Raw genomic sequence first — 19,981 nt, 5'->3', positions numbered from 1 at the left:
ATGTATATACACACATATGTATATATACATATATGTATATTCTTATATGTATATATATTATATATATACAGTATGTATATACAGTATGACTATATATACACTGTGTATACATATATGTATATATATATATATATATAATATATATATATATATATATATATATATATATATATATATATATATATATATATATATATATATATATATATATATATATATATATATATATATATTTATTTTATTTTTTTTCGTTAGGTCAGGAAAAAACACAGAGGCTATTTCATCCCTACAGGCCTGTTTCCCTGCTCTTCAGGGGAAAATCCCTTGAAGAGCAGGAACAAGAGGGGAAATCACCTGAAGAGCCTCTGTGTTTTTTCCTGACCTAACATATATATATATATATATATATATATATATATATATATATATATATATATATATATATATATATATATATATATATATATATATATATATATATATATATAAAATACAACTTTTGGCAACAATTTCACATAAACATTAAAAATAAGAACATCAGCCTTGCTGAGCGCGCGAGTGTGTGTGCATGATTGTGTGCGTGTGTGTGTGTGTGTGTGGGTGTGTGTGTGCGTGTGTGTGTGTGTGTGTGTGTGTGTGAGAAGTGCAGTAATGACTCCCCATGTGAGCAAGGAGGAGGAGGAGCCAGCAACAGCGTTCCCCCCGCCCCTTATGAATAATTAACGAGGAAGAGGCTGACTGGTGGCTCATTAGTAGTAACGTTATGTGCGGCCGTGTCATGACAGCTTTCAATCAGAAGCTGTCCAATCATGTGCCAGGGATGACACTGTCAGGTGTGTGTGTGTGTGTGTGTGTGTGTGTACAAGCGCTCTACTACAGCACAATAGTACAGCTCTACTACAGCCCTCCCACACTTTCAAGCAGCAACCCCCAACATGACCATATAAGGGCATGTACTACACTTTAGGCTGCAGATTGATGACAAGTGAGCTGCTATGAAGCCATTTAGGGGGCGGGGCCATCATCATGTTGGCATAAGTGAAAAGACAATTATGGCTACTTGTCCAGGGAGTACACCGCCTTACACCCGACTGCAGCTGGGATAGACTCCAGCACCCCCCGCGACCCATAAAGGGACCAGTGGTAGAAAATAGATGGATGGATGGATGGATGGATGGATGGATGGATGGATGGATGGAAATAGAATTACAACAATCAGCAATGTGAGGACATTTTGAGGGAAAACACGTGAAAAAAGAGGAAAATTACGAAAAATTAGGGCAAAAAGAGGAACACTAAGAAAGAAGAACATTGGGGAAAAAATTTTAAATGTTAAAAAGCGGATCAACGAAAGAAAAAAACTGTAAAATTGAGTGAAAATAGAAACATTCAGAAAAACAATAAGAACATTTAGAAAAATAGAAAACATTTAAGAAAAAAATAGGAAAATTGAGAAAAGAAGAAAAAATTGAAAAAAGAGGAAAATTGAGAGAAAAAAATAGGAAAAAAAGCGGATCAACAAAAGAAAAAAACTGTAAAATTGAGTGAAAATAGAAACATTGAGAAAAACAATAAGAAAATTGAGAAAAATAGAACAAAATTGAAGAAAAAATAGGAAAATTGAGAAAAAAAATAGGACAAATTGAAGGGGGAAAAATGGAAAATTAAAAAAAAATTATATGAAGGATGGAGGCAAAAAGTGGACATTTAAAAAGAACAGGAATATTGTGGAAGAAAGAGGAAAATTTAAAAAAGAATAAACATGAGAGAAAAAAAGAGTATAATTGAGAAAAAGGGAGGAACACTGAGAAAATTGGAAAATTGAGAAAAAACAGGAAATTGAGGGAAAAAAATAGAAAAAAAAGAAACATTAAGAAAAATAGGAAAAATAAGGGGGAAAGAGGAAAAAAATTTTAAAAAAATGGAAAAAAGTGGAACATTGACAAAAATAGGAAAATTAAGGGGGTAAAGAGGAAAATTGAAAAAGAAGAGAGGAAAATTGAGGAAAAAAGTTTCGAAAATATAAATTTTTTTTAAATGGAAAAATTAGGGCAAAAAGAGGACAATTAAAAAGAACAGAAGCGGTAGAGGAGTTTGCGTGTCCCAATGATCCTAGGAGCTATGTTGTCCGGGGGCTTTATGCCCCCTGGTAGGGTCTCCCAAGACAAACTGGTCCTAGGTGAGGGATCAGACAAAGAGCAGCTCGAAGACCTCAATGAAAAATAAAAACTATGGACCCAGATTTCCCTCGCCCGGACGCGGGTCACCGGGGCCCCCCTCTGGAGCCAGGCCCGGAGGTGGGGCACGATGGCGAGCGCCTGGTGGCCGGGCCTGTCCCCATGGGGCCCGGCCGGGCACAGCCCGAAGAGGCAACGTGGGTTCCCCCTCCAATGGGCTCACCACCCATAGCAGGGGTCATAGAGGTCGGGTGCGATGTGACCTGGGCGGAAGCCGAAGGCAGGGCACTTGGCGGTCCGATCCTCGGCTACAGAAGCTAGCTCTTGGGACGTGGAACGTCACCTCGCGGGGGTGGAAGGAGCCTGAGCTAGTGCGCGAGGTGGAGAAGTTCCGACTAGACATAGTCGGACTCACTTCGACGCACAGCAAGGGCTCTGGAACCAGTTCTCTCGAGAGGGGCTGGACTCTCTTCTACTCTGGCGTTGCCGGCAGTGAGAGGCGACGGGCTGGGATGGCAATTCTTGTTGCCCCCCCGGCTCAGAGCCCGCATGTTGGAGTTCAACCCGGTGGACGAGAGGGTAGCTTCCCTCCGCCTTCGGGTGGGGGAACGGGTCCTGACTGTGGTTTGCGCTTACGCGCCAAACCGCAGCTCAGAGTACCCACCCTTTGTGGATTCACTCGAGGGAGTACTTGAGAGTGCTCCCCCGGGTGATTCCCTCGTTCTACTGGGGGACTTCAACGCTCATGTTGGCAGCGACAGTGAAACCTGGAGAGGCGTGATTGGGAAGAATGGCTGCCCGGATCTGAACCCGAGCGGTGTTTTGTTATTGGACTTTTGTGCCCGTCACAGATTGTCCATAACGAACACCATGTTCAAACATAAGGGTGTCCATATGTGCACTTGGCACCAGGACACCCAAGGCCGCAGTTCCATGATCGACTTTGTAGTTGTGTCGTCGGATTTGCGGCCTCATGTTTTGGACACTCGGGTGAAGAGAGGGGCGGAGCTTTCTACCGATCACCACCTGGTGGTGAGTTGGCTGCGATGGTGGGGCAGGCCCAAACGCATTGTGAAGGTTTGCTGGGAACGTCTGGCAGAGTCTCCTGTCAGAGAGAGTTTCAATTCCCACCTCCGGAAGAACTTTGAACATGTCACGAGGGAGGTGCTGGACATTGAGTCCGAATGGACCATGTTCCGCACCTCTATTGTCGAGGCGGCTGATTGGAGCTGTGGCCGCAAGGTAGTTGGTGCCTGTCGTGGCGGTAATCCTAGAACCCGTTGGTGGACACCGGCGGTGAGGGATGCCGTCAAGCTGAAGAAGGAGTCCTATCGGGTTCTTTTGGCTCATAGGACTCCTGAGGCAGCGGACAGGTACCGACAGGCCAAGCGGTGTGCGGCTTCGGCGGTCGCGGAGGCAAAAACTCGGACATGGGAGGAGTTCGGGGAAGCCATGGAAAACGACTTCCGGACGGCTTCGAAGCGATTCTGGACCACCATCCGCCGCCTCAGGAAGGGGAAGCAGTGCACTATCAACACCGTGTATGGTGAGGATGGTGTTCTGCTGACCTCGACTGCGGATGTTGTGGATCGGTGGAGGGAATACTTCGAAGACCTCCTCAATCCCACCAACACGTCTTCCTATGAAGAAGCAGTACCTGGGGAATCTGTGGTGGGCCCTCCTATTTCTGGGGCTGAGGTTGCTGAGGTAGTTAAAAAGCTCCTCGGTGGCAAGGCCCCGGGGGTCGATGAGATCCGCCCGGAGTTCCTTAAGGCTCTGGATGCTGTGGGGCTGTCTTGGTTGACAAGACTCTGTAGCATCGCGTGGACATCGGGGACGGTACCTCTGGATTGGCAGACTGGGGTGGTGGTTCCTCTCTTTAAGAAGGGGAACCGGAGGGTGTGTTCTAACTATCGTGGGATCACACTCCTCAGCCTTCCCGGTAAGGTCTATTCAGGTGTGCTGGGGAGGAGGCTACGCCGGATAGTCGAACCTCGGATTCAGGAGGAACAGTGTGGTTTTCGTCCTGGTCGTGGAACTGGGGATCAGCTCTATACTCTCTGCAGGGTCTTTGAGGGTGCATGGGAGTTTGCCCAACCAGTCTACATGTGTTTTGTGGACTTGGAGAAGGCATTCGACCGTGTCCCTCGGGAAGTCCTGTGGGGAGTGCTCAGAGAGTATGGGGTATCGGACTGTCTGATTGTGGCGGTCCGCTCCCTGTATGATCAGTGCCAGAGTTTGGTCCGCATTGCCGGCAGTAAGTCGGACACGTTTCCAGTAAGGGTTGGACTCCGCCAAGGCTGCCCTTTGTCACCGATTCTGTTCATAACTTTTATGGACAGAATTTCTAGGCGCAGTCAGGGCGTTGAGGGGATCTGGTTTGGTGGCTGCAGGATTAGGTCTCTGCTTTTTGCAGATGATGTGGTCCTGATGGCTTCATCTGGCCAGGATCTTCAGCTCTCGCTGGATCGGTTCGCACCTGAGTGTGAAGCGACTGGGATGAGAATCAGCACCTCCAAGTCCGAATCCATGGTTCTCGCCCGGAAAAGGGTGGAGGAGACCCTGCCCCAAGTGGAGGAGTTCAAGTACCTCGGAGTCTTGTTCACGAGTGAGGGAAGAGTGGATCGTGAGATCGACAGGCGGATCGGTGCGGCGTCTTCAGTAATGCGGACGCTGTATCGATCCGTTGTGGTGAAGAAGGAGCTGAGCCGGAAGGCAAAGCTCTCAATTTACCGGTCGATCTACGTTCCCATCCTCACCTATGGTCATGAGCTTTGGGTTATGACCGAAAGGACAAGATCACGGGTACAAGCGGCCGAAATGAGTTTCCTCCGCCGGGTGGCGGGGCTCTCCCTTAGAGATAGGGTGAGAAGCTCTGCCATCCAGGTGGGAGCTCAAATTAAAGCCGCTGCTCCTCCACATCGAGAGGAGCCAGATGAGGTGGTTCGGGCATCTGGTCAGGATGCCACCCGAACGCCTCCCTAGGGAGGTGTTTAGGGCACGTCCGACCGGTAGGAGGCCACGGGGAAGACCCAGGACACGTTGGGAAGACTATGTCTCCCGGCTGGCCTGGGAACGCCTCGGGATCCCCCGGGAGGAGCTGGACGAAGTGGCTGGGGAGAGGGAAGTCTGGGCTTCCCTGCTTAAGCTGCTGCCCCCGCGACCCGACCTCGGATAAGCGGAAGAAGATGAATGGATGGATGGAAAAAATGGGGGAAGAGAGGAACATTTAAAAAATAAAAAATGACAGAAAAAAACAAAACATTTTGAAAAAAAGAGGAAAATTGAGAAAAAAGAGGAAAATTTAGGAAAAAAAGAGCACAATTTCAATGGGCACAAAGTACTGCCACGCAAAGGAAATGTTGAAAATGGAGATGACATTTCCTGCAATTGTGTTGATTTCTACTCCCTATTAGACTTTAGATTACTTATCCAGGTTTGGTGCATTTTAGCTGCTTGATGTTTCTGATTGATTACAAAACTTTAAGGAGGTCGTTATAGATATATATTTATACATTATAGATGTAAACAATTATACTAACTATATATCCATTATATTTAAATAAATAGCGAATTGTAAATAAATGGTTTGAAGTGATGCTTTTGTGGAAAAAGAGGATTGTTTACCTCGCCCTTCTTCACGGTCATCAACTGGCGGCGTGGCGTGGACTCCTCGTTGATGCTGGACAGGAAGTTCTGCGAGATGCGCAAGGCGTCCTGCAGCAGCGGGTGGTCCGGGTGGCTTGTGGGCGTGTGCTTGAGCAGGTCCTGTGGGGGCAAACACTGGTCATGTACAGCTCATCTATCTATTAATAGCGCAGACTAAAAAGACTTAAAAAGCTGTTTAAATGACATACAACTTAAAACTTAAAAATAATAAAAATAAAAAAGGATTATATATATATATATATATATATATATATATATATATATATATATATATATATATATATATATATATATATATATATATATATATATATATATATATATATATATATCTGTTTGTATTATTGTATTTTATTTCTGATTATTATTATTAATAATCAATCAATCAATCAATGTTTATTTATATAGCCCTAAATCAATAATGTATTATTATTATTTTTTTCTTTATTTAATTGATGTATTTGCAAATACTATTTTGTTTTTCTGCTGTTTCTTTCCTTTTTTTGGGGGGGTGGGGTATGGTTGGGATATAAACAAAAAAAAATATTTTGACAATTAGGGAAGACAACAGATATAAGATGTATGTGAATATGATGTAATGGATAGGAATGTCTGATGCTGGATTAATACATTTAAATTATTAGTGACTAAATGTGTTTAATTTGAAATATTAATGAGTAAATTATAACATTTTCATTATTAATAGGTAAATTATTTAATTTTAATTATTAGTGAGTAAATTATTAAATTTTAAATAGTAGTGAGTGTATTATTACATTTTAAATATTTGTGAGTATTATTATATTTAAAATATTAGTGAGTAAATTAATACCTTTAAATTATTAGTGACTAAATGTGTTTAATTTGAAATATTAATGAGTAAATTATAAAATGTTCATTATTAATGGGTAAATTATTTAATTTTAATTATTAGTGAGTAAATCATTTAATTTTAAATAGTAGTGAGTGTATTATTACATTTTAAATATGAGTGAGTATTATTATATTTTAAATATTAGTGAGTAAATTAATACATTTTAATTATTAGTGACTAAATGTGTTTAATTTGAAATATCAATGAGTAAATTATTACATTTTAATTATTAATGGGTAAATTATTTAATTGTAATTATTAGTGAGTAAATTATTTAATTTGAATTATTAGTAAGTAAATCATTTAATGTTAAATATTAGTGAGTAAATTATGACATTTTAATTATTAGTGGTTAAATTTTTTAAATGTAATTATTTGCGAATAAATTATTTTATTTTAAACATTAGTAAGTCAATTATTTAATTGTAAATATTAGTGAGTAAATTATTCAATTTGTATTATTAGTAGAGGAATTTATTACATTTTAATGATTACGAAAGTTAAACTTTAGAATTTTTATTATTAGTGGGTAAAGTATTTAATTTGAATGATTAATCAGTAAAATATTTAATATTAAATGTTAGTTAGTACATTTTAATATTTTAATTATTAGTGAGTAAATTGTTTAAATTTGATTATTTGTGAGTAAATGATTTAATTTCAAATATTAGTGAGTAAATTATATTTGTTTTATTAGTGAGTAATTTATTTATTTTTAAATATTAATGAGTAAATTATAAAATTGAAAATATTAGTGAGTAAATTATTTAAAAAAATATTATTAGTGAGTAATTTATTTAATTTTGAATAAATATTAATGAGTAAATTATCACATTTTAATTATTAGTGGGTAAATTATTTAGTTTGAATTATTACTGAATCAATTATTCAACTTTAAATGTTAGTGAGTATATTATGATATTTTAATTATTAGTGAGTAAAGTGTTTAAATGTAATTATTTGTGAGTACATTTTTAAATTTTAAATATTAGTAAGTAAAGTATTTAATTGTAAATATTAGTGAGTAAATTATTTAATTGTAAATATTTGGAGTAAATCATTACATTTTAATTATTCGTGGGTAAATTATTAAGTTTTAATTATTACTGAGTAAATTATTCAAATGTAAATGTTAGTGAGTATATTATTACATTTTAGTTATTAGTGGGTATATTTTGTAAATTTAATTATTTGTGATTAAATTATGTAATTATGAATATTAGTGAGTAAATTATTTAATTCGTATTATTAGTGAGTAATTTATAACATTTTAATTATTACTGAGAAAAATATTTTATTTTAATTATTAGTGAGTAAATTATGTTATCTAAAATACTTTGAGCAAATCATTACATTTTAATAATTAGTGGGTAAATTATTTAACTTGAATTATTAATGAGTAAATTATTTAATTTTAAATGTTACTGAGTATATTATAATATTTAAATTTTTAGTGAGCAAATTATTCAAATTTAATTATTTGTGAGTAAATTATTTAATTTTAAATATTAGTGAGTAAATTATTTAATTGGAAATAGTTCTGAGTAAATTATTCATGTAATTATTAGTGAGTAAATTATTTATTTTTAATTATAAGTGAGTAATTTATTAAATTTGTATTATTATTCAGTACATTATTTAATTTTAAATTATGAATGAGTAATTTATTACATTTTAATTAATACTAAGTAATTTATTATATAATTAATTATATAATAAACACATCTTTTATTATATAATTTATTATATAATTTATAATGTCAGTGAGTATATTACAATATTTTAATTATTAGTGAGTAAAGCGTTTAAATGTAATTATTTGTGAGTAAATTATCTCATTTTAAATATTAGTGATTAGATTATTTAATTCATATTGTTAGTGAGTACTTTATTACATTTTAATTATTACTGACAAAATTATTTTATTTCAATTATTAGTGAGTAAATTATTTTATTTTAAATATTTTGAGTAAATCTTTACATTTTAATTATTAGTGGGTAAATGATTTAACTTTAATTATTTGTAAGTCAATTATTTAATTTTAAATATTAGTGAGTAAATTATTTAATTGGAAATATATGTGAGTAAATTATTCATGTAATTTTTAGTGAGTAAACTACTTATTTTTAATTATAAGTGAGTCATTTATTACATTTTCATTATTACACAGTACATTATTTAATTTTTAATTATTAATGAGTAATTTATTATATTTTAATTAATACTGAGTAATTTATTACATTTTAATTATTACTGAGTATATTATTAAATTTTAAAAGTTAGTGAGTATATTATTACATTTTAAATGTTAGTGAGTATATTATTACATTTGAATAATTAGTGAGTAAATGATGTGATGGATGGATGAGTGAGTGAGGAGGACGTACGTGGAGCACCAGCGTGCTGCGTGTGACTCGGTCCACTGGCTTGTACAGCAAGGCTGGCGAAAAAAGAAGGCAGAAGCAAGTTGAAGAGACTTGAGAAGAAGAAGAAGAAGAAGAAGAAGAAGAAGAAGAAGAAGAAACCTTCCTCTCCAAGGAGACTCACCCTCCAGGGAGTTCTTGGCCGTGGGCTCCTTGCAGTCTTTGGGACTTCGGACCTTCAGGTTCTGATGGGCGGAGTCAAGATCAAAGTGTGCGTTAACAAACGTGCAAGATGACCAAACACGCGCTTTGAAAGACCCAGAAACCATCATGTCAATAATTATTGATTACATCCTATTAATGGTTACATCTTAATAACGTAACATCGTATTAATGATTACATCGTATTAATGGTTACATCTTAATAATGTAAAATCGTATTAATGATTACATCGTAATAATGGTTACATCTTAATAATGTAACATCGTATTAATGATTACATCGTAATAACGGTAACATCTTAATAATGTGGCATCTTATTAATGGTTACATCGTATTAATGGTTACATCTTAATAATGTAACATCGTATTAATGGTTACATCTTAATAATGTAACATCGTATTAAAGATTACATCGTAATATTGGTTACATCTTAAAAATGTAACATCGTATTAATGACTACATCGTAATAATGGTTACATCTTAATAATGTGGCATCTTATTAATGGTTACATCGTTTTAATGGTTACATCTTAATAATGTAACATCGTATCAATGGTTACATCGTGTTAATGGTTACAGCTTAATAATGTAACATCGTATTAAAGATTACATCGTGATAATGGTTACATTTTAATAATGTAACATCGTATTAATGGTTACATCGTATTAATGGTTACATTGTGTTATGGTTAGATCTGAATAATGTAACATCCTATTATTGATGACATCGTATTAATAGTTACATCTTAATAATGTAACATCGTATTAATGATTATATCGTATTAATGGTTACATCACGTTATTGGTGACATCTTAATAGTGTGACATCATATTATTTATGATATCGTATTAAAGGTTACTTCTTAATAATGTAACATCGTAGTAATGATTACATCGTATTAATGGTTACATCACGTTATTGGTGACATCTTAATAATGTGACATCATATTATTGATGACATCATATTAATGGTTACATCTTAATAATGTAACATCGTATTATTGATTACATCGTAATAATGGTTACATCTTAATAATGTGGCATCGTATTAATGGTTACATCGTATTAATGGTTACATCTTAATAATGTGACATCATATTATTGATGACATCGTATTAATGGTTACATCTTCATAATGTAACATCGTATTAATGATTACATCGTAATAATGGTTACATCTTAATAATGTGGCATCATATTAATGGTTACATTGTGTTATGGTTAGATCTGAATAATGTAACATCCTATTACTGATGACATCGTATTAATAGTTACATCTTAATAATGTAACATCGTATTAATGATTACATCGTATTAATGGTTACATCACGTTAATGGTTACATCTTTATAATGTAACATCATATTAATGATTACGTCGTATTAATGATTACATCGTATTAATGGTTACATCACGTTATTGGAGACATCTTAATAATATGACATCCTATTATTGATGACATCGTATTAATGATTACATCTTAATAATGTAACATTGTATGAATGCTTACATTGTAATAATGGTTACATCGTATTAATGGTTACATTGTGTTATGGTTAGATCTGAATAATGTAACATCCCATTATTGATGACATCGTATTAATAGTTACATCTTGATAATGTAACATCGTATTAATGATTACATCGTATTAATGGTTACATCACATTATTGGTGACATCTTAATAATGTGACATCCTATTATTGATGACATCGTATTAATGGCTACATCTTAATAATGTAACATCGTATTAATGATCACATCGTAATAATGGTTACAGCTAAATAATATGGCATCGTATTTATTGATTCGTCGACTTTTATTTACTGATTTGTAATTAATGATGTAATTTTGAATTTGTATTTATTGATTTATAATGATTGATTTATAACTATTGATTTGTAAATATTGATTTATAATTGTTGATTTGTATTTATTGATTTGTAATTATTGATTATGTAATTAATGATGTGATTATTGATTTGTAATTGTTGATTGGTAATTATTGATTTGGAACAATTGGTGTAATTATTGATTTGTAATGTTTGATTTGTAATTATTGATTTGAAAATTAGTGTGCATGTTTTATGCAGATGAAAATGATGTGTCAAATTTACTCAACTGTCTATGTCTGATTGTGTCTAGGAACTACATGAAGCAGCATGTATGAATACATGAATAAAGCAAAAACGTATGAATGCATGAAAAAACTAAGTATGAATATATGAATATAGCAAAAACATGAATACGTGAAAAAACTAAGTGTATGAATAAAGCAAAAACGTATGTATACATGAATAAAGCAAAGTGTATGAATACATGAATAAAGCAACGTGAATTAATATGTGAAAAAACAGTGTATGAATACATTAATAAAACAAAGTGTGTGAATACAAGAATAAAACAAAGTGTATGAATACATAAATAATGCAAAAACCTATGAATACATGAAAAAACTAAGTGTATCAATACATGAATAAAGCAAAGTGTATGACTACATGAATAAAACAAAGTGTATGATTACATGAATAAAGCAAAGTGAATGAATATGTCAAAAAACAAATTGTATGTATACAAGAATCAAACAAACTGTATGAATACATGAATAAAGCAAAGTGTATGAATATATGAATAAAGCAAAAACCTATGAATACATGAAAAAACAAAGTGTATGAATACATGAAAAAACTAAGTGTATGAATAAAGCAAAAACGTATGTATACATGAATAAAGCAAAATGTATGAATACATGAATAAAGAAAAGTGAATGAATACGTGAAAAAACAAAGTGTATGAATACATGAATAAAACAAAGTGTGTGAATACAAGAATAAAACTAAGTGTATGAATACATGAATAAAGCAAAAACCTATGAATACATGAAAAAACAAAGTGTATGAATACATGAATGAAGCAAAGTGTATGACTACATGAATAAAACAAAGTGTATGATTCCATGAATAAAGCAAAAACGTATGAATACATGAAAAAACAAAAGCAAAATGAATGACTGTATATGAAATAAGCAAAGTGTATGAATACATGAATATGAGAAGGTGTTTATGAGTACCTCTGATATTTCTGCAAACTGGGTGTTGGCGTGACAACATTTCTCTGCCGTGTCCACCGCCAGCTCGTAGTTGTCCACAAACGCTCGGTACACGCCCAGCTGGCTGGCCTGCAACACACCAGGTCAAACACTTTTTACTCACAACACAAACACTTTTTCATCAATCCACTTTTTACACACACAATAAACTTTTTATTCATTCAACAACACTTTTTATTCATACCACAAACACTTTTTATTATTGAAATACACCATTTTTTTATCAATCCAATAAACACTTTTTATACACACCACAACAACTTTTTATTCATGCAATAAACACTTTTTATTCATACAATAAACACTTTTTATTCATACCACAACAACTTTTTATTCCTGCAATAAATGTTTTATTCCGGTAATAAACAAAATGTTGACTTTGATTCATACAATAAACATTTTTAATGAATCCAATGAAGAACAAATAATTTTAGAACAAATAATTTTAGTAATAATAATTTTAGTACAAATAATTTTAGTACAAATATTTTTTAAAGTCATTTTAGTACAAATAATTTTAGAACAAATCATTTTAGAACAAATCATTTTAGTACAAATGATTTCAGTGCACCTGGGGATAGGTTGATTGGCAACACTAAATTGGCCCTCGCGTGTGAATGTGAGTGTGAATGTTGTCTGTCTATCTGTGTTGGCCCTGTGATGAGGTGGCGACTTGTCCAGGGTGTACCCCGCCTTCCGCCAGAATGCAGCTGAGATAGGCTCCAGCACCCCCCGCGACCCCGAAAGGGACAAGCGGTAGAAAATGGATGGATGGATTTCATTACAAATGATTTTAGAACAAATCACTTTAGTACAAATAATTTTAGTACAACTCATTTTAGTACAAATTATTTTTTAAAGTCATTTTAGTACAAATCATTTTAGTACAAATACTTTTAGAACAAATCATTTTAGTACAAATCATTTTAATACAAATTATTTTAGTACAAATTATTTCAGTACAAATGATTTTAGAACAAATAATTTTAGTCCAAATCATTTTAGTACAACTCATTTTAGTACAAATCATTTTAGAACAAATCATTTTAATACAAATTATTTTAGTACAAATGATTTCAGTACAAATGATTTTAGAACAAATAATTTTTAGTACAAATCATTTTAGTACAAATAATTTTAGGACAAATAATTTTAGGACAAATCATTTTAGGACAAATAATTTTAGTACAAATCTGTTTAGTACAAATAATTTTAGTACAAATAATTTTAGTACACACAATTGTAATATTAATAATTTTAGTACAAATCATTTTAAACCAATGATTTTAGTACAAATAATTTTAGCACAAATCATTTTAGTAGAAATCCTTTTAGTACTAATCATTTTAGTTCAAACCATTTCAGTACAAATCAGTTTAGTACAAATCCTTTTAGTTCAAACCATTCTAGTACAAATAATTTTAGTACAAATCCTTTTAGTTCAAACCATTCTAGTTCAAACCATTTTAGTACAAATCATTTTAGTTCAAATCATTTTAGTTCAAATCATTTTAGTTCAAATCATTTTAGTAAAAATCATTACAATACAAATCCTTTTAGAACAAATCAGCTTAGTACAAATCATTTTAGTACAAATCATTTTAGACCAATGATTTTAGTACAAATAATTTTAGCACAAATAATTTTAGTAGAAATCCTTTTAGTACTAATCATTTTAGTTCAAACCATTTCAGTACAAATCAGTTTAGTACAAATCTTTTTAGTTCAAACCATTCTATTACAAATAATTTTAGTACAAATCCTTTTAGTTCAAACCATTCTAGTTCAAACCATTTTAGTACAAATCATTTTAGTTCAAATCATTTTAGTTCAAATCATTTTAGTTCAAATCATTTTAGTAAAAATCATTACAATACAAATCCTTTTAGAACAAATCAGCTTAGTACAAATCATTTTAGTACAAATCATTTTAGACCAATGATTTTAGTACAAATAATTTTAGCACAAATCATTTTAGTAGAAATCCTTTTAGTACTAATCATTTTAGTTCAAACCATTTCAGTACAAATCAGTTTAGTACAAATCCTTTTAGTTCAAACCATTCTAGTACAAATAATTTTAGTACAAATCCTTTTAGTTCAAACCATTCTAGTTCAAACAATTTTAGTACAAATCATTTTGGTTCAAATCATTTTTAGTACAAATCATTTAAAAAAAAAAATCATTTTAGTACAAATCCTTTTAGAACAAATCAGTTTAGTACAAATCATTTAAAAAAAAATCATTTTAGTACAAATCCTTTTAGAACAAATCAGTTTAGTACTAATCATTTTAGTACAAATCATTTTAGACCAATGATTTTAGTACAAATCATTTTAGTTCAAACCATTTTAGTACAAATAATTATAGTTCAAATCATTTTAGCACAAATCATTTTAATACAAATCATTTTAGAACAAATCATTTTTAGTACAAATCATTTAAAAAAAAATCATTTTAGTACAAATCCTTTTAGAACAAATCATTTTGGTACAAACATTTTTAGCCCAATGATTTTAGTATGAATCATTTTAGTTCAAACCATTTTAGTACAAATAATTATAGTACAAATCATTTTAGTACAAATCATTTTAGTACGAATCATTTTAGTACTAATCATTTTAGTTCAAACCATTTTAGTACAAATCATTTTAGTACAAACCATTTTAGTACAAATCATTTTAGTACAAACCATTTTAGTACAAATCATTTTAGTACAAACCATTTTAGTTCAAATCATTTTAGAACAAATCTTTAGTACAAATAATTATAGTACAAAACATTTCTGTACAAATCATTATAGTACAAATTTTAGTTGATATAATTTTAGTAGAAATCAGTTTAGTGCAAATAATTTGAGTACAAATAATTTTAAATTAAATCATTTTAGTACAAATGATTTTAGACCAATGATTTTAGTACAAATCATTTTAGTTCAAATCATTTTAGTTCAAATCATTTGAACTAAAACGTACACACACACACACACACGTACGCACGCACACACACACACACACACACATACACACGTTTACACGCACACACACACACACACACACACACAAACACACACGCACACACACACACACACACACACACACACACACACAAACACACACACATACACAAATATTCACACACGCATACCAAGTTGCGCTCACCAGTTTCTGGAAGAGGTCTCCCACCCTCTGCTGGTGAGTCCAGTGCTGGACACGGGGGAGCAGTCCGTCATAGAAGTCCTTGTGGACCTCGTAGAGTTCTGGCACCTTGAAGAAGATGGTTTCTATCTGGGCCGGAGACAAGACCGGCTGGGACGTTGTGGCCGCCGCCTTCAGGGGTTTCATGGGCTGAGCAGGAGACACAAAGTCCAGAGTTCAAAACCCCAAACATGACTTGGAGCCAAAACTTCACCCTGCTGCTTTTGTGAAGAAAGATCTAGATGATGAAGATCTACATTATTAAGATCTACATTATAAAGGTCTAGATGATAAATGTGTATATTATAAAGATCTAGATGATAAAGATCTACATTATAAAGGTCTAGATTAGGGATGTCCGATAATGGCTTTTTGCCGATATCCGATATTCCGATATTGTCCAACTCTTTAATTACAGATACCGATATCAACCGATACCGATATCAACCGATATATACAGTTGTGGAATTAACACATTATTATGTCTAATTTGGAGAACCAGGTATGGTGAAGATAAGGTACTTTTAAAAAAAATATATAAAATAAAATAAGATAAATAAATTAAAAACATTTTCTTGAATAAAAAAGAAAGTAAAACAATATAAAAACAGTTACATAGAAACTAGTAATTAATGAAAATGAGTAACATTAACTGTTAAAGGTTAGTACTATTAGTGGACCAGCAGCACGCACAATCATGTGTGCTTACGGACTGTATCCCTGCAGACTGTATTGATATATATTGATATATAATGTAGGAACCAGAATATTAATAACAGAAAGAAACAACCCTTTTGTGTGAATGAGGAGGGAGGTTTTTTGGGTTGGTGCATTAATTGTAAGTGTATCTTGTGTTTTTTATGTTGATTTAATTAAAAAAACCAACAAACAAACAAAAACAAAAAAAACGATACCGATAATAAAAAAAACGATACCGATAATTTCCGATATTACATTTTAACGCATTTATCGGCCCATAATATCGGCAGGCCGATATAGGGATGTCCGATAATATCGGCAGGCCGATATTATCGGACATTCCTAGTCTAGATGATAAATGGTCTAGATTATAAAGATCTTTATTATTAAAATCTACATTATAAATGTCTAGATCGGGGGTCGGCAACCCGCGGCTCTAGAGCCGCATGCGGCTCTTTAGCGCCGCCCTAGTGGCTCTCTGGAGATTTTTCAAAAATGTATGAAGAATGGAAAAAGATGAGGGGAAAAAAATCTATTTTTTTGTTTTACTATGGTTTCTGTAGGAGGACAAACATGACACAAACCTCCCCAATTGTTATAAATCACACTGTTTATATTAAACATGCTTCACTGATTCGAGTATTTGGCGAGCGCCGTTTTGTCCTACTAATTTTGGCGGTCCTTGAACTCACCGTATAGTTTGTTTCCATGTATAACTTTCTCCGACTTTCTAGGACGTGTTTTATGCCACTTCTTTTTCTGTCTCATTTTGTCCACCAAGCTTTTAACGTTGTGCGTGAATACACAAAGGTGAGTTTTGTTGATGTTATTGACTTGTGTGGAGTGCTAATCAGACATATTTGCTCACTGCATGACTGCAAGCTAATCGATGCTAACATGCTATTTAGGCTAGCGATATGTACATATTGCATCATTATGCCTCATTTGTAGCTATATTTGAGCTCATTTAGTTTCCTTTAAGTCCTCTTAATTAAATGTATATCTCATGACACATGTAAATATGGCTTTTAATTTTTTGCGGCTCCAGACAGCTTTGTTTTTGTATTTGTGGTCCAATATGGCTCTTTCAACATTTTGGGTTGCCGACCCCTGGTCTAGATGATAAAGATGTAGATTATAAAGATCTAGATTATAAAGATGTAGATTATAAAAGATCTAGATGATTAAGATCTAGATTATAAAGATCTAGATTATTAAAACCTAGATTATAAAGAGCTGCATTATAAATATCCAGATGATAAAGATCTAGATAATAAAGGTCTAGATTATACAGATCTAGATGATACATATCTAGATTATTAAAATCTAGATTATAAAAGTCTAGATGATAAGTACGTAGATTATTAAAATCTACATTATAAAGGTCTAGATCAGACCTGGGCATTCTGCGGCCCGCGGGCCGCATCCGGCCCTTTGTACGTCCCTGTCCGGCCCGCGTGAGGCCAATCATAAATTACAAAATACATTTTAAAAAGTATCTATCTCGAGTGTGCAATACAACGGTGCTGCTTTTGTTTTGAAAAGCGTTATTTGTATGACTTCCGTGTGGACGTATTCTCGTGCGCGCAGCGGCAATCACAAATTACGAAATAAATTAAAAAAACCATCTATGTCCTGCGTTCAATACAACTGTACTGCTTTTATTTTGAAAAGTGTTATTTATGGGCGGTCCGCCCGGTTATCCCCGAGACGCTAAAAAAAGAAAAGGTGATGACGAATGGCGTGTTTTCAACAAGACATGGACTGCCAAGTAAAGGTAAAGCCGTGTGCTTAATTTGTAGTACACATGTTGCTGTGTTTAAAGAATATAGTGTAACGACCTGCTGAAGTTGATGTTGTGTTCTTGAGTTGCGTAAATGAGGAGTGAGGATATGTGCGTGTGGAAGGAACGAGATAAGTTGAGCTGTGTTAGTATAGCTTGCTCAATATAAGTTTAAAAAGAGCGTCAGACTTGGTGTGCACTTCTGGACGCTACAATTGATGTCAGAAGTAAGACTTAGCGCATACTGTACTGCTTAATTATGTGCGCAGCCTGCTACGTCATCAAGAGGTACGTGCCACGTGAGGAGCTCGCCACAGAGAGAGAGAGAGAGAGAGAGAGAGAGAGAGAGAGAGAGAGAGAGAGAAAGGAAGGAGAGAGGCAGTGTCTACAGGTGCAGCTCATGCTGCTTGCCATGGGGGAATTCCGCCCTCAATGAAGACTCCCAGGTTTGATGGCAAGGCAAACTGGGAGGCATTTCATCCCACTTCTGACATCAATTGTAGCGTCCAGAAGAAGTGCACACCAAGTCTGACGCTCTTTTTAAACTTTTATTAAGCAAGCTATACTAACACAGCTCAACTTATCTCGTTCTTTCCACACGCACGTCCATCCTCACTCCTCATTTACGCAACAGCAACGCTTCCTCCTTCTTCGCCAATCACTTTACAGGCGTGCTACGTTCACAACAAAGAGGATGCAGGATAAAGTGACAGACATTGAAATTTTTGCTTGGTATTATACATCAGGAAGTGTTGTGTAAGAAAGTGTTAAAAATAAAACCATCAAAAGTCATCTGCTTTTGTATAAAGATAAGTTAGGTTAAATAAAAATATTATTATTTTTGATCTTACGGTATATCAAAAATAATTTAAGCAAAATTTAATTGAAATATTGTCGATGTGGCCCTCCAGCAGTGCTCGGGTTGCTCATGCGGCCCTTGGTAAAAATTAATTGCCCACCCCTGGTCTAGATGATAAATATGTAGATTATAAAGATCTAGATGATAAAGATCTAGATTATAAAAGATCTAAATGATAAAGATTTAGATTATAAATATCTAGATGATAAATATATAGATTATTAAAATCTAGATTATAAAGAGCTACATTATAAAAATCTAGATGATAAATATCTAGATGACAAAGATCTAGATAATAAAGGTCTAGATTATACAGATCTAGATGATACATATCTAGATTATTAAAATCTAGATTATAACAATCTATATGATAAGTATGTAGATTATTAAAATCTACATTATAAGGTCTAGATCAGGGGTCGGCAACCCGCGGCTCCGGAGTCGCATGCGGCTCTTTGACCACTCTGATGCGGCTCAGCTGCATACTTACCGATTTTCTCAGGAGATTTATGGATCTCAGTTAGGGATGTGCGTATCGATCCTGTGGTATCCATATATCGATACTCACACGCTACTCATTTGGCATCACTTTTCTGAAAAAAGTATCGATATAAACCAAAAAACGGCGTGTGGAGGGTGCAAGCATCACTTTCAGATGTTTTTGATGACTTACTTAACTTACTATGTGCTGGGACACCCCTGTACCTGGCAGAGTATAGAGCTGGCCCAGTCACGTGACAGGAGACAGCGAATGAGCGTCGTCCACGTGCAACACACACACAGCCAGCCGACAGCGATGCAGCCAGGCATATCCAGTGTCAGGCATTGTTTATTTTATTTTTTTACTGAATATTTTTGTTTAAATGATTATCCTAAATTCAAATAATTTCCACACAGGGGAATTTACTGTTAGTTGAAAATTGCTTGAGTATTTAAAACAAGATAAGAAAGAGATACAATTTGGAGATTCTTCATCTTTGCATTACAGTTTTATTTTTTTCCAAGAAAATCTTGAAATATATGATTG

General features: G+C 33.8%; 1 protein-coding gene across 1 annotated transcript in view; it reads right to left on the bottom strand.

Annotated features, from left to right (window-relative positions):
* Window positions 1-19,981, bottom strand: part of LOC133656159 (breakpoint cluster region protein-like) — a 590,239-nt gene that overhangs the window by 56,093 nt on the left and 514,165 nt on the right. Inside the window, exons 4-8 of the mRNA XM_062057056.1 lie at window positions 15,578-15,763; window positions 12,378-12,485; window positions 9,269-9,329; window positions 9,109-9,161; window positions 5,805-5,945 (exon numbers count right to left, since the gene is read on the bottom strand). Of these exons, the coding sequence (XP_061913040.1) occupies window positions 5,805-5,945; window positions 9,109-9,161; window positions 9,269-9,329; window positions 12,378-12,485; window positions 15,578-15,763 (549 nt within the window). The remainder of the gene's footprint in view (window positions 1-5,804; window positions 5,946-9,108; window positions 9,162-9,268; window positions 9,330-12,377; window positions 12,486-15,577; window positions 15,764-19,981) is intronic.

Source organism: Entelurus aequoreus, linkage group LG08, assembly GCF_033978785.1.
Source record: "Entelurus aequoreus isolate RoL-2023_Sb linkage group LG08, RoL_Eaeq_v1.1, whole genome shotgun sequence".
Taxonomy (NCBI): domain Eukaryota; kingdom Metazoa; phylum Chordata; class Actinopteri; order Syngnathiformes; family Syngnathidae; genus Entelurus; species Entelurus aequoreus.
The sequence above is the reverse complement of the archived record's forward strand: the minus strand, read 5'-3'. Positions and strand labels throughout refer to the sequence as shown.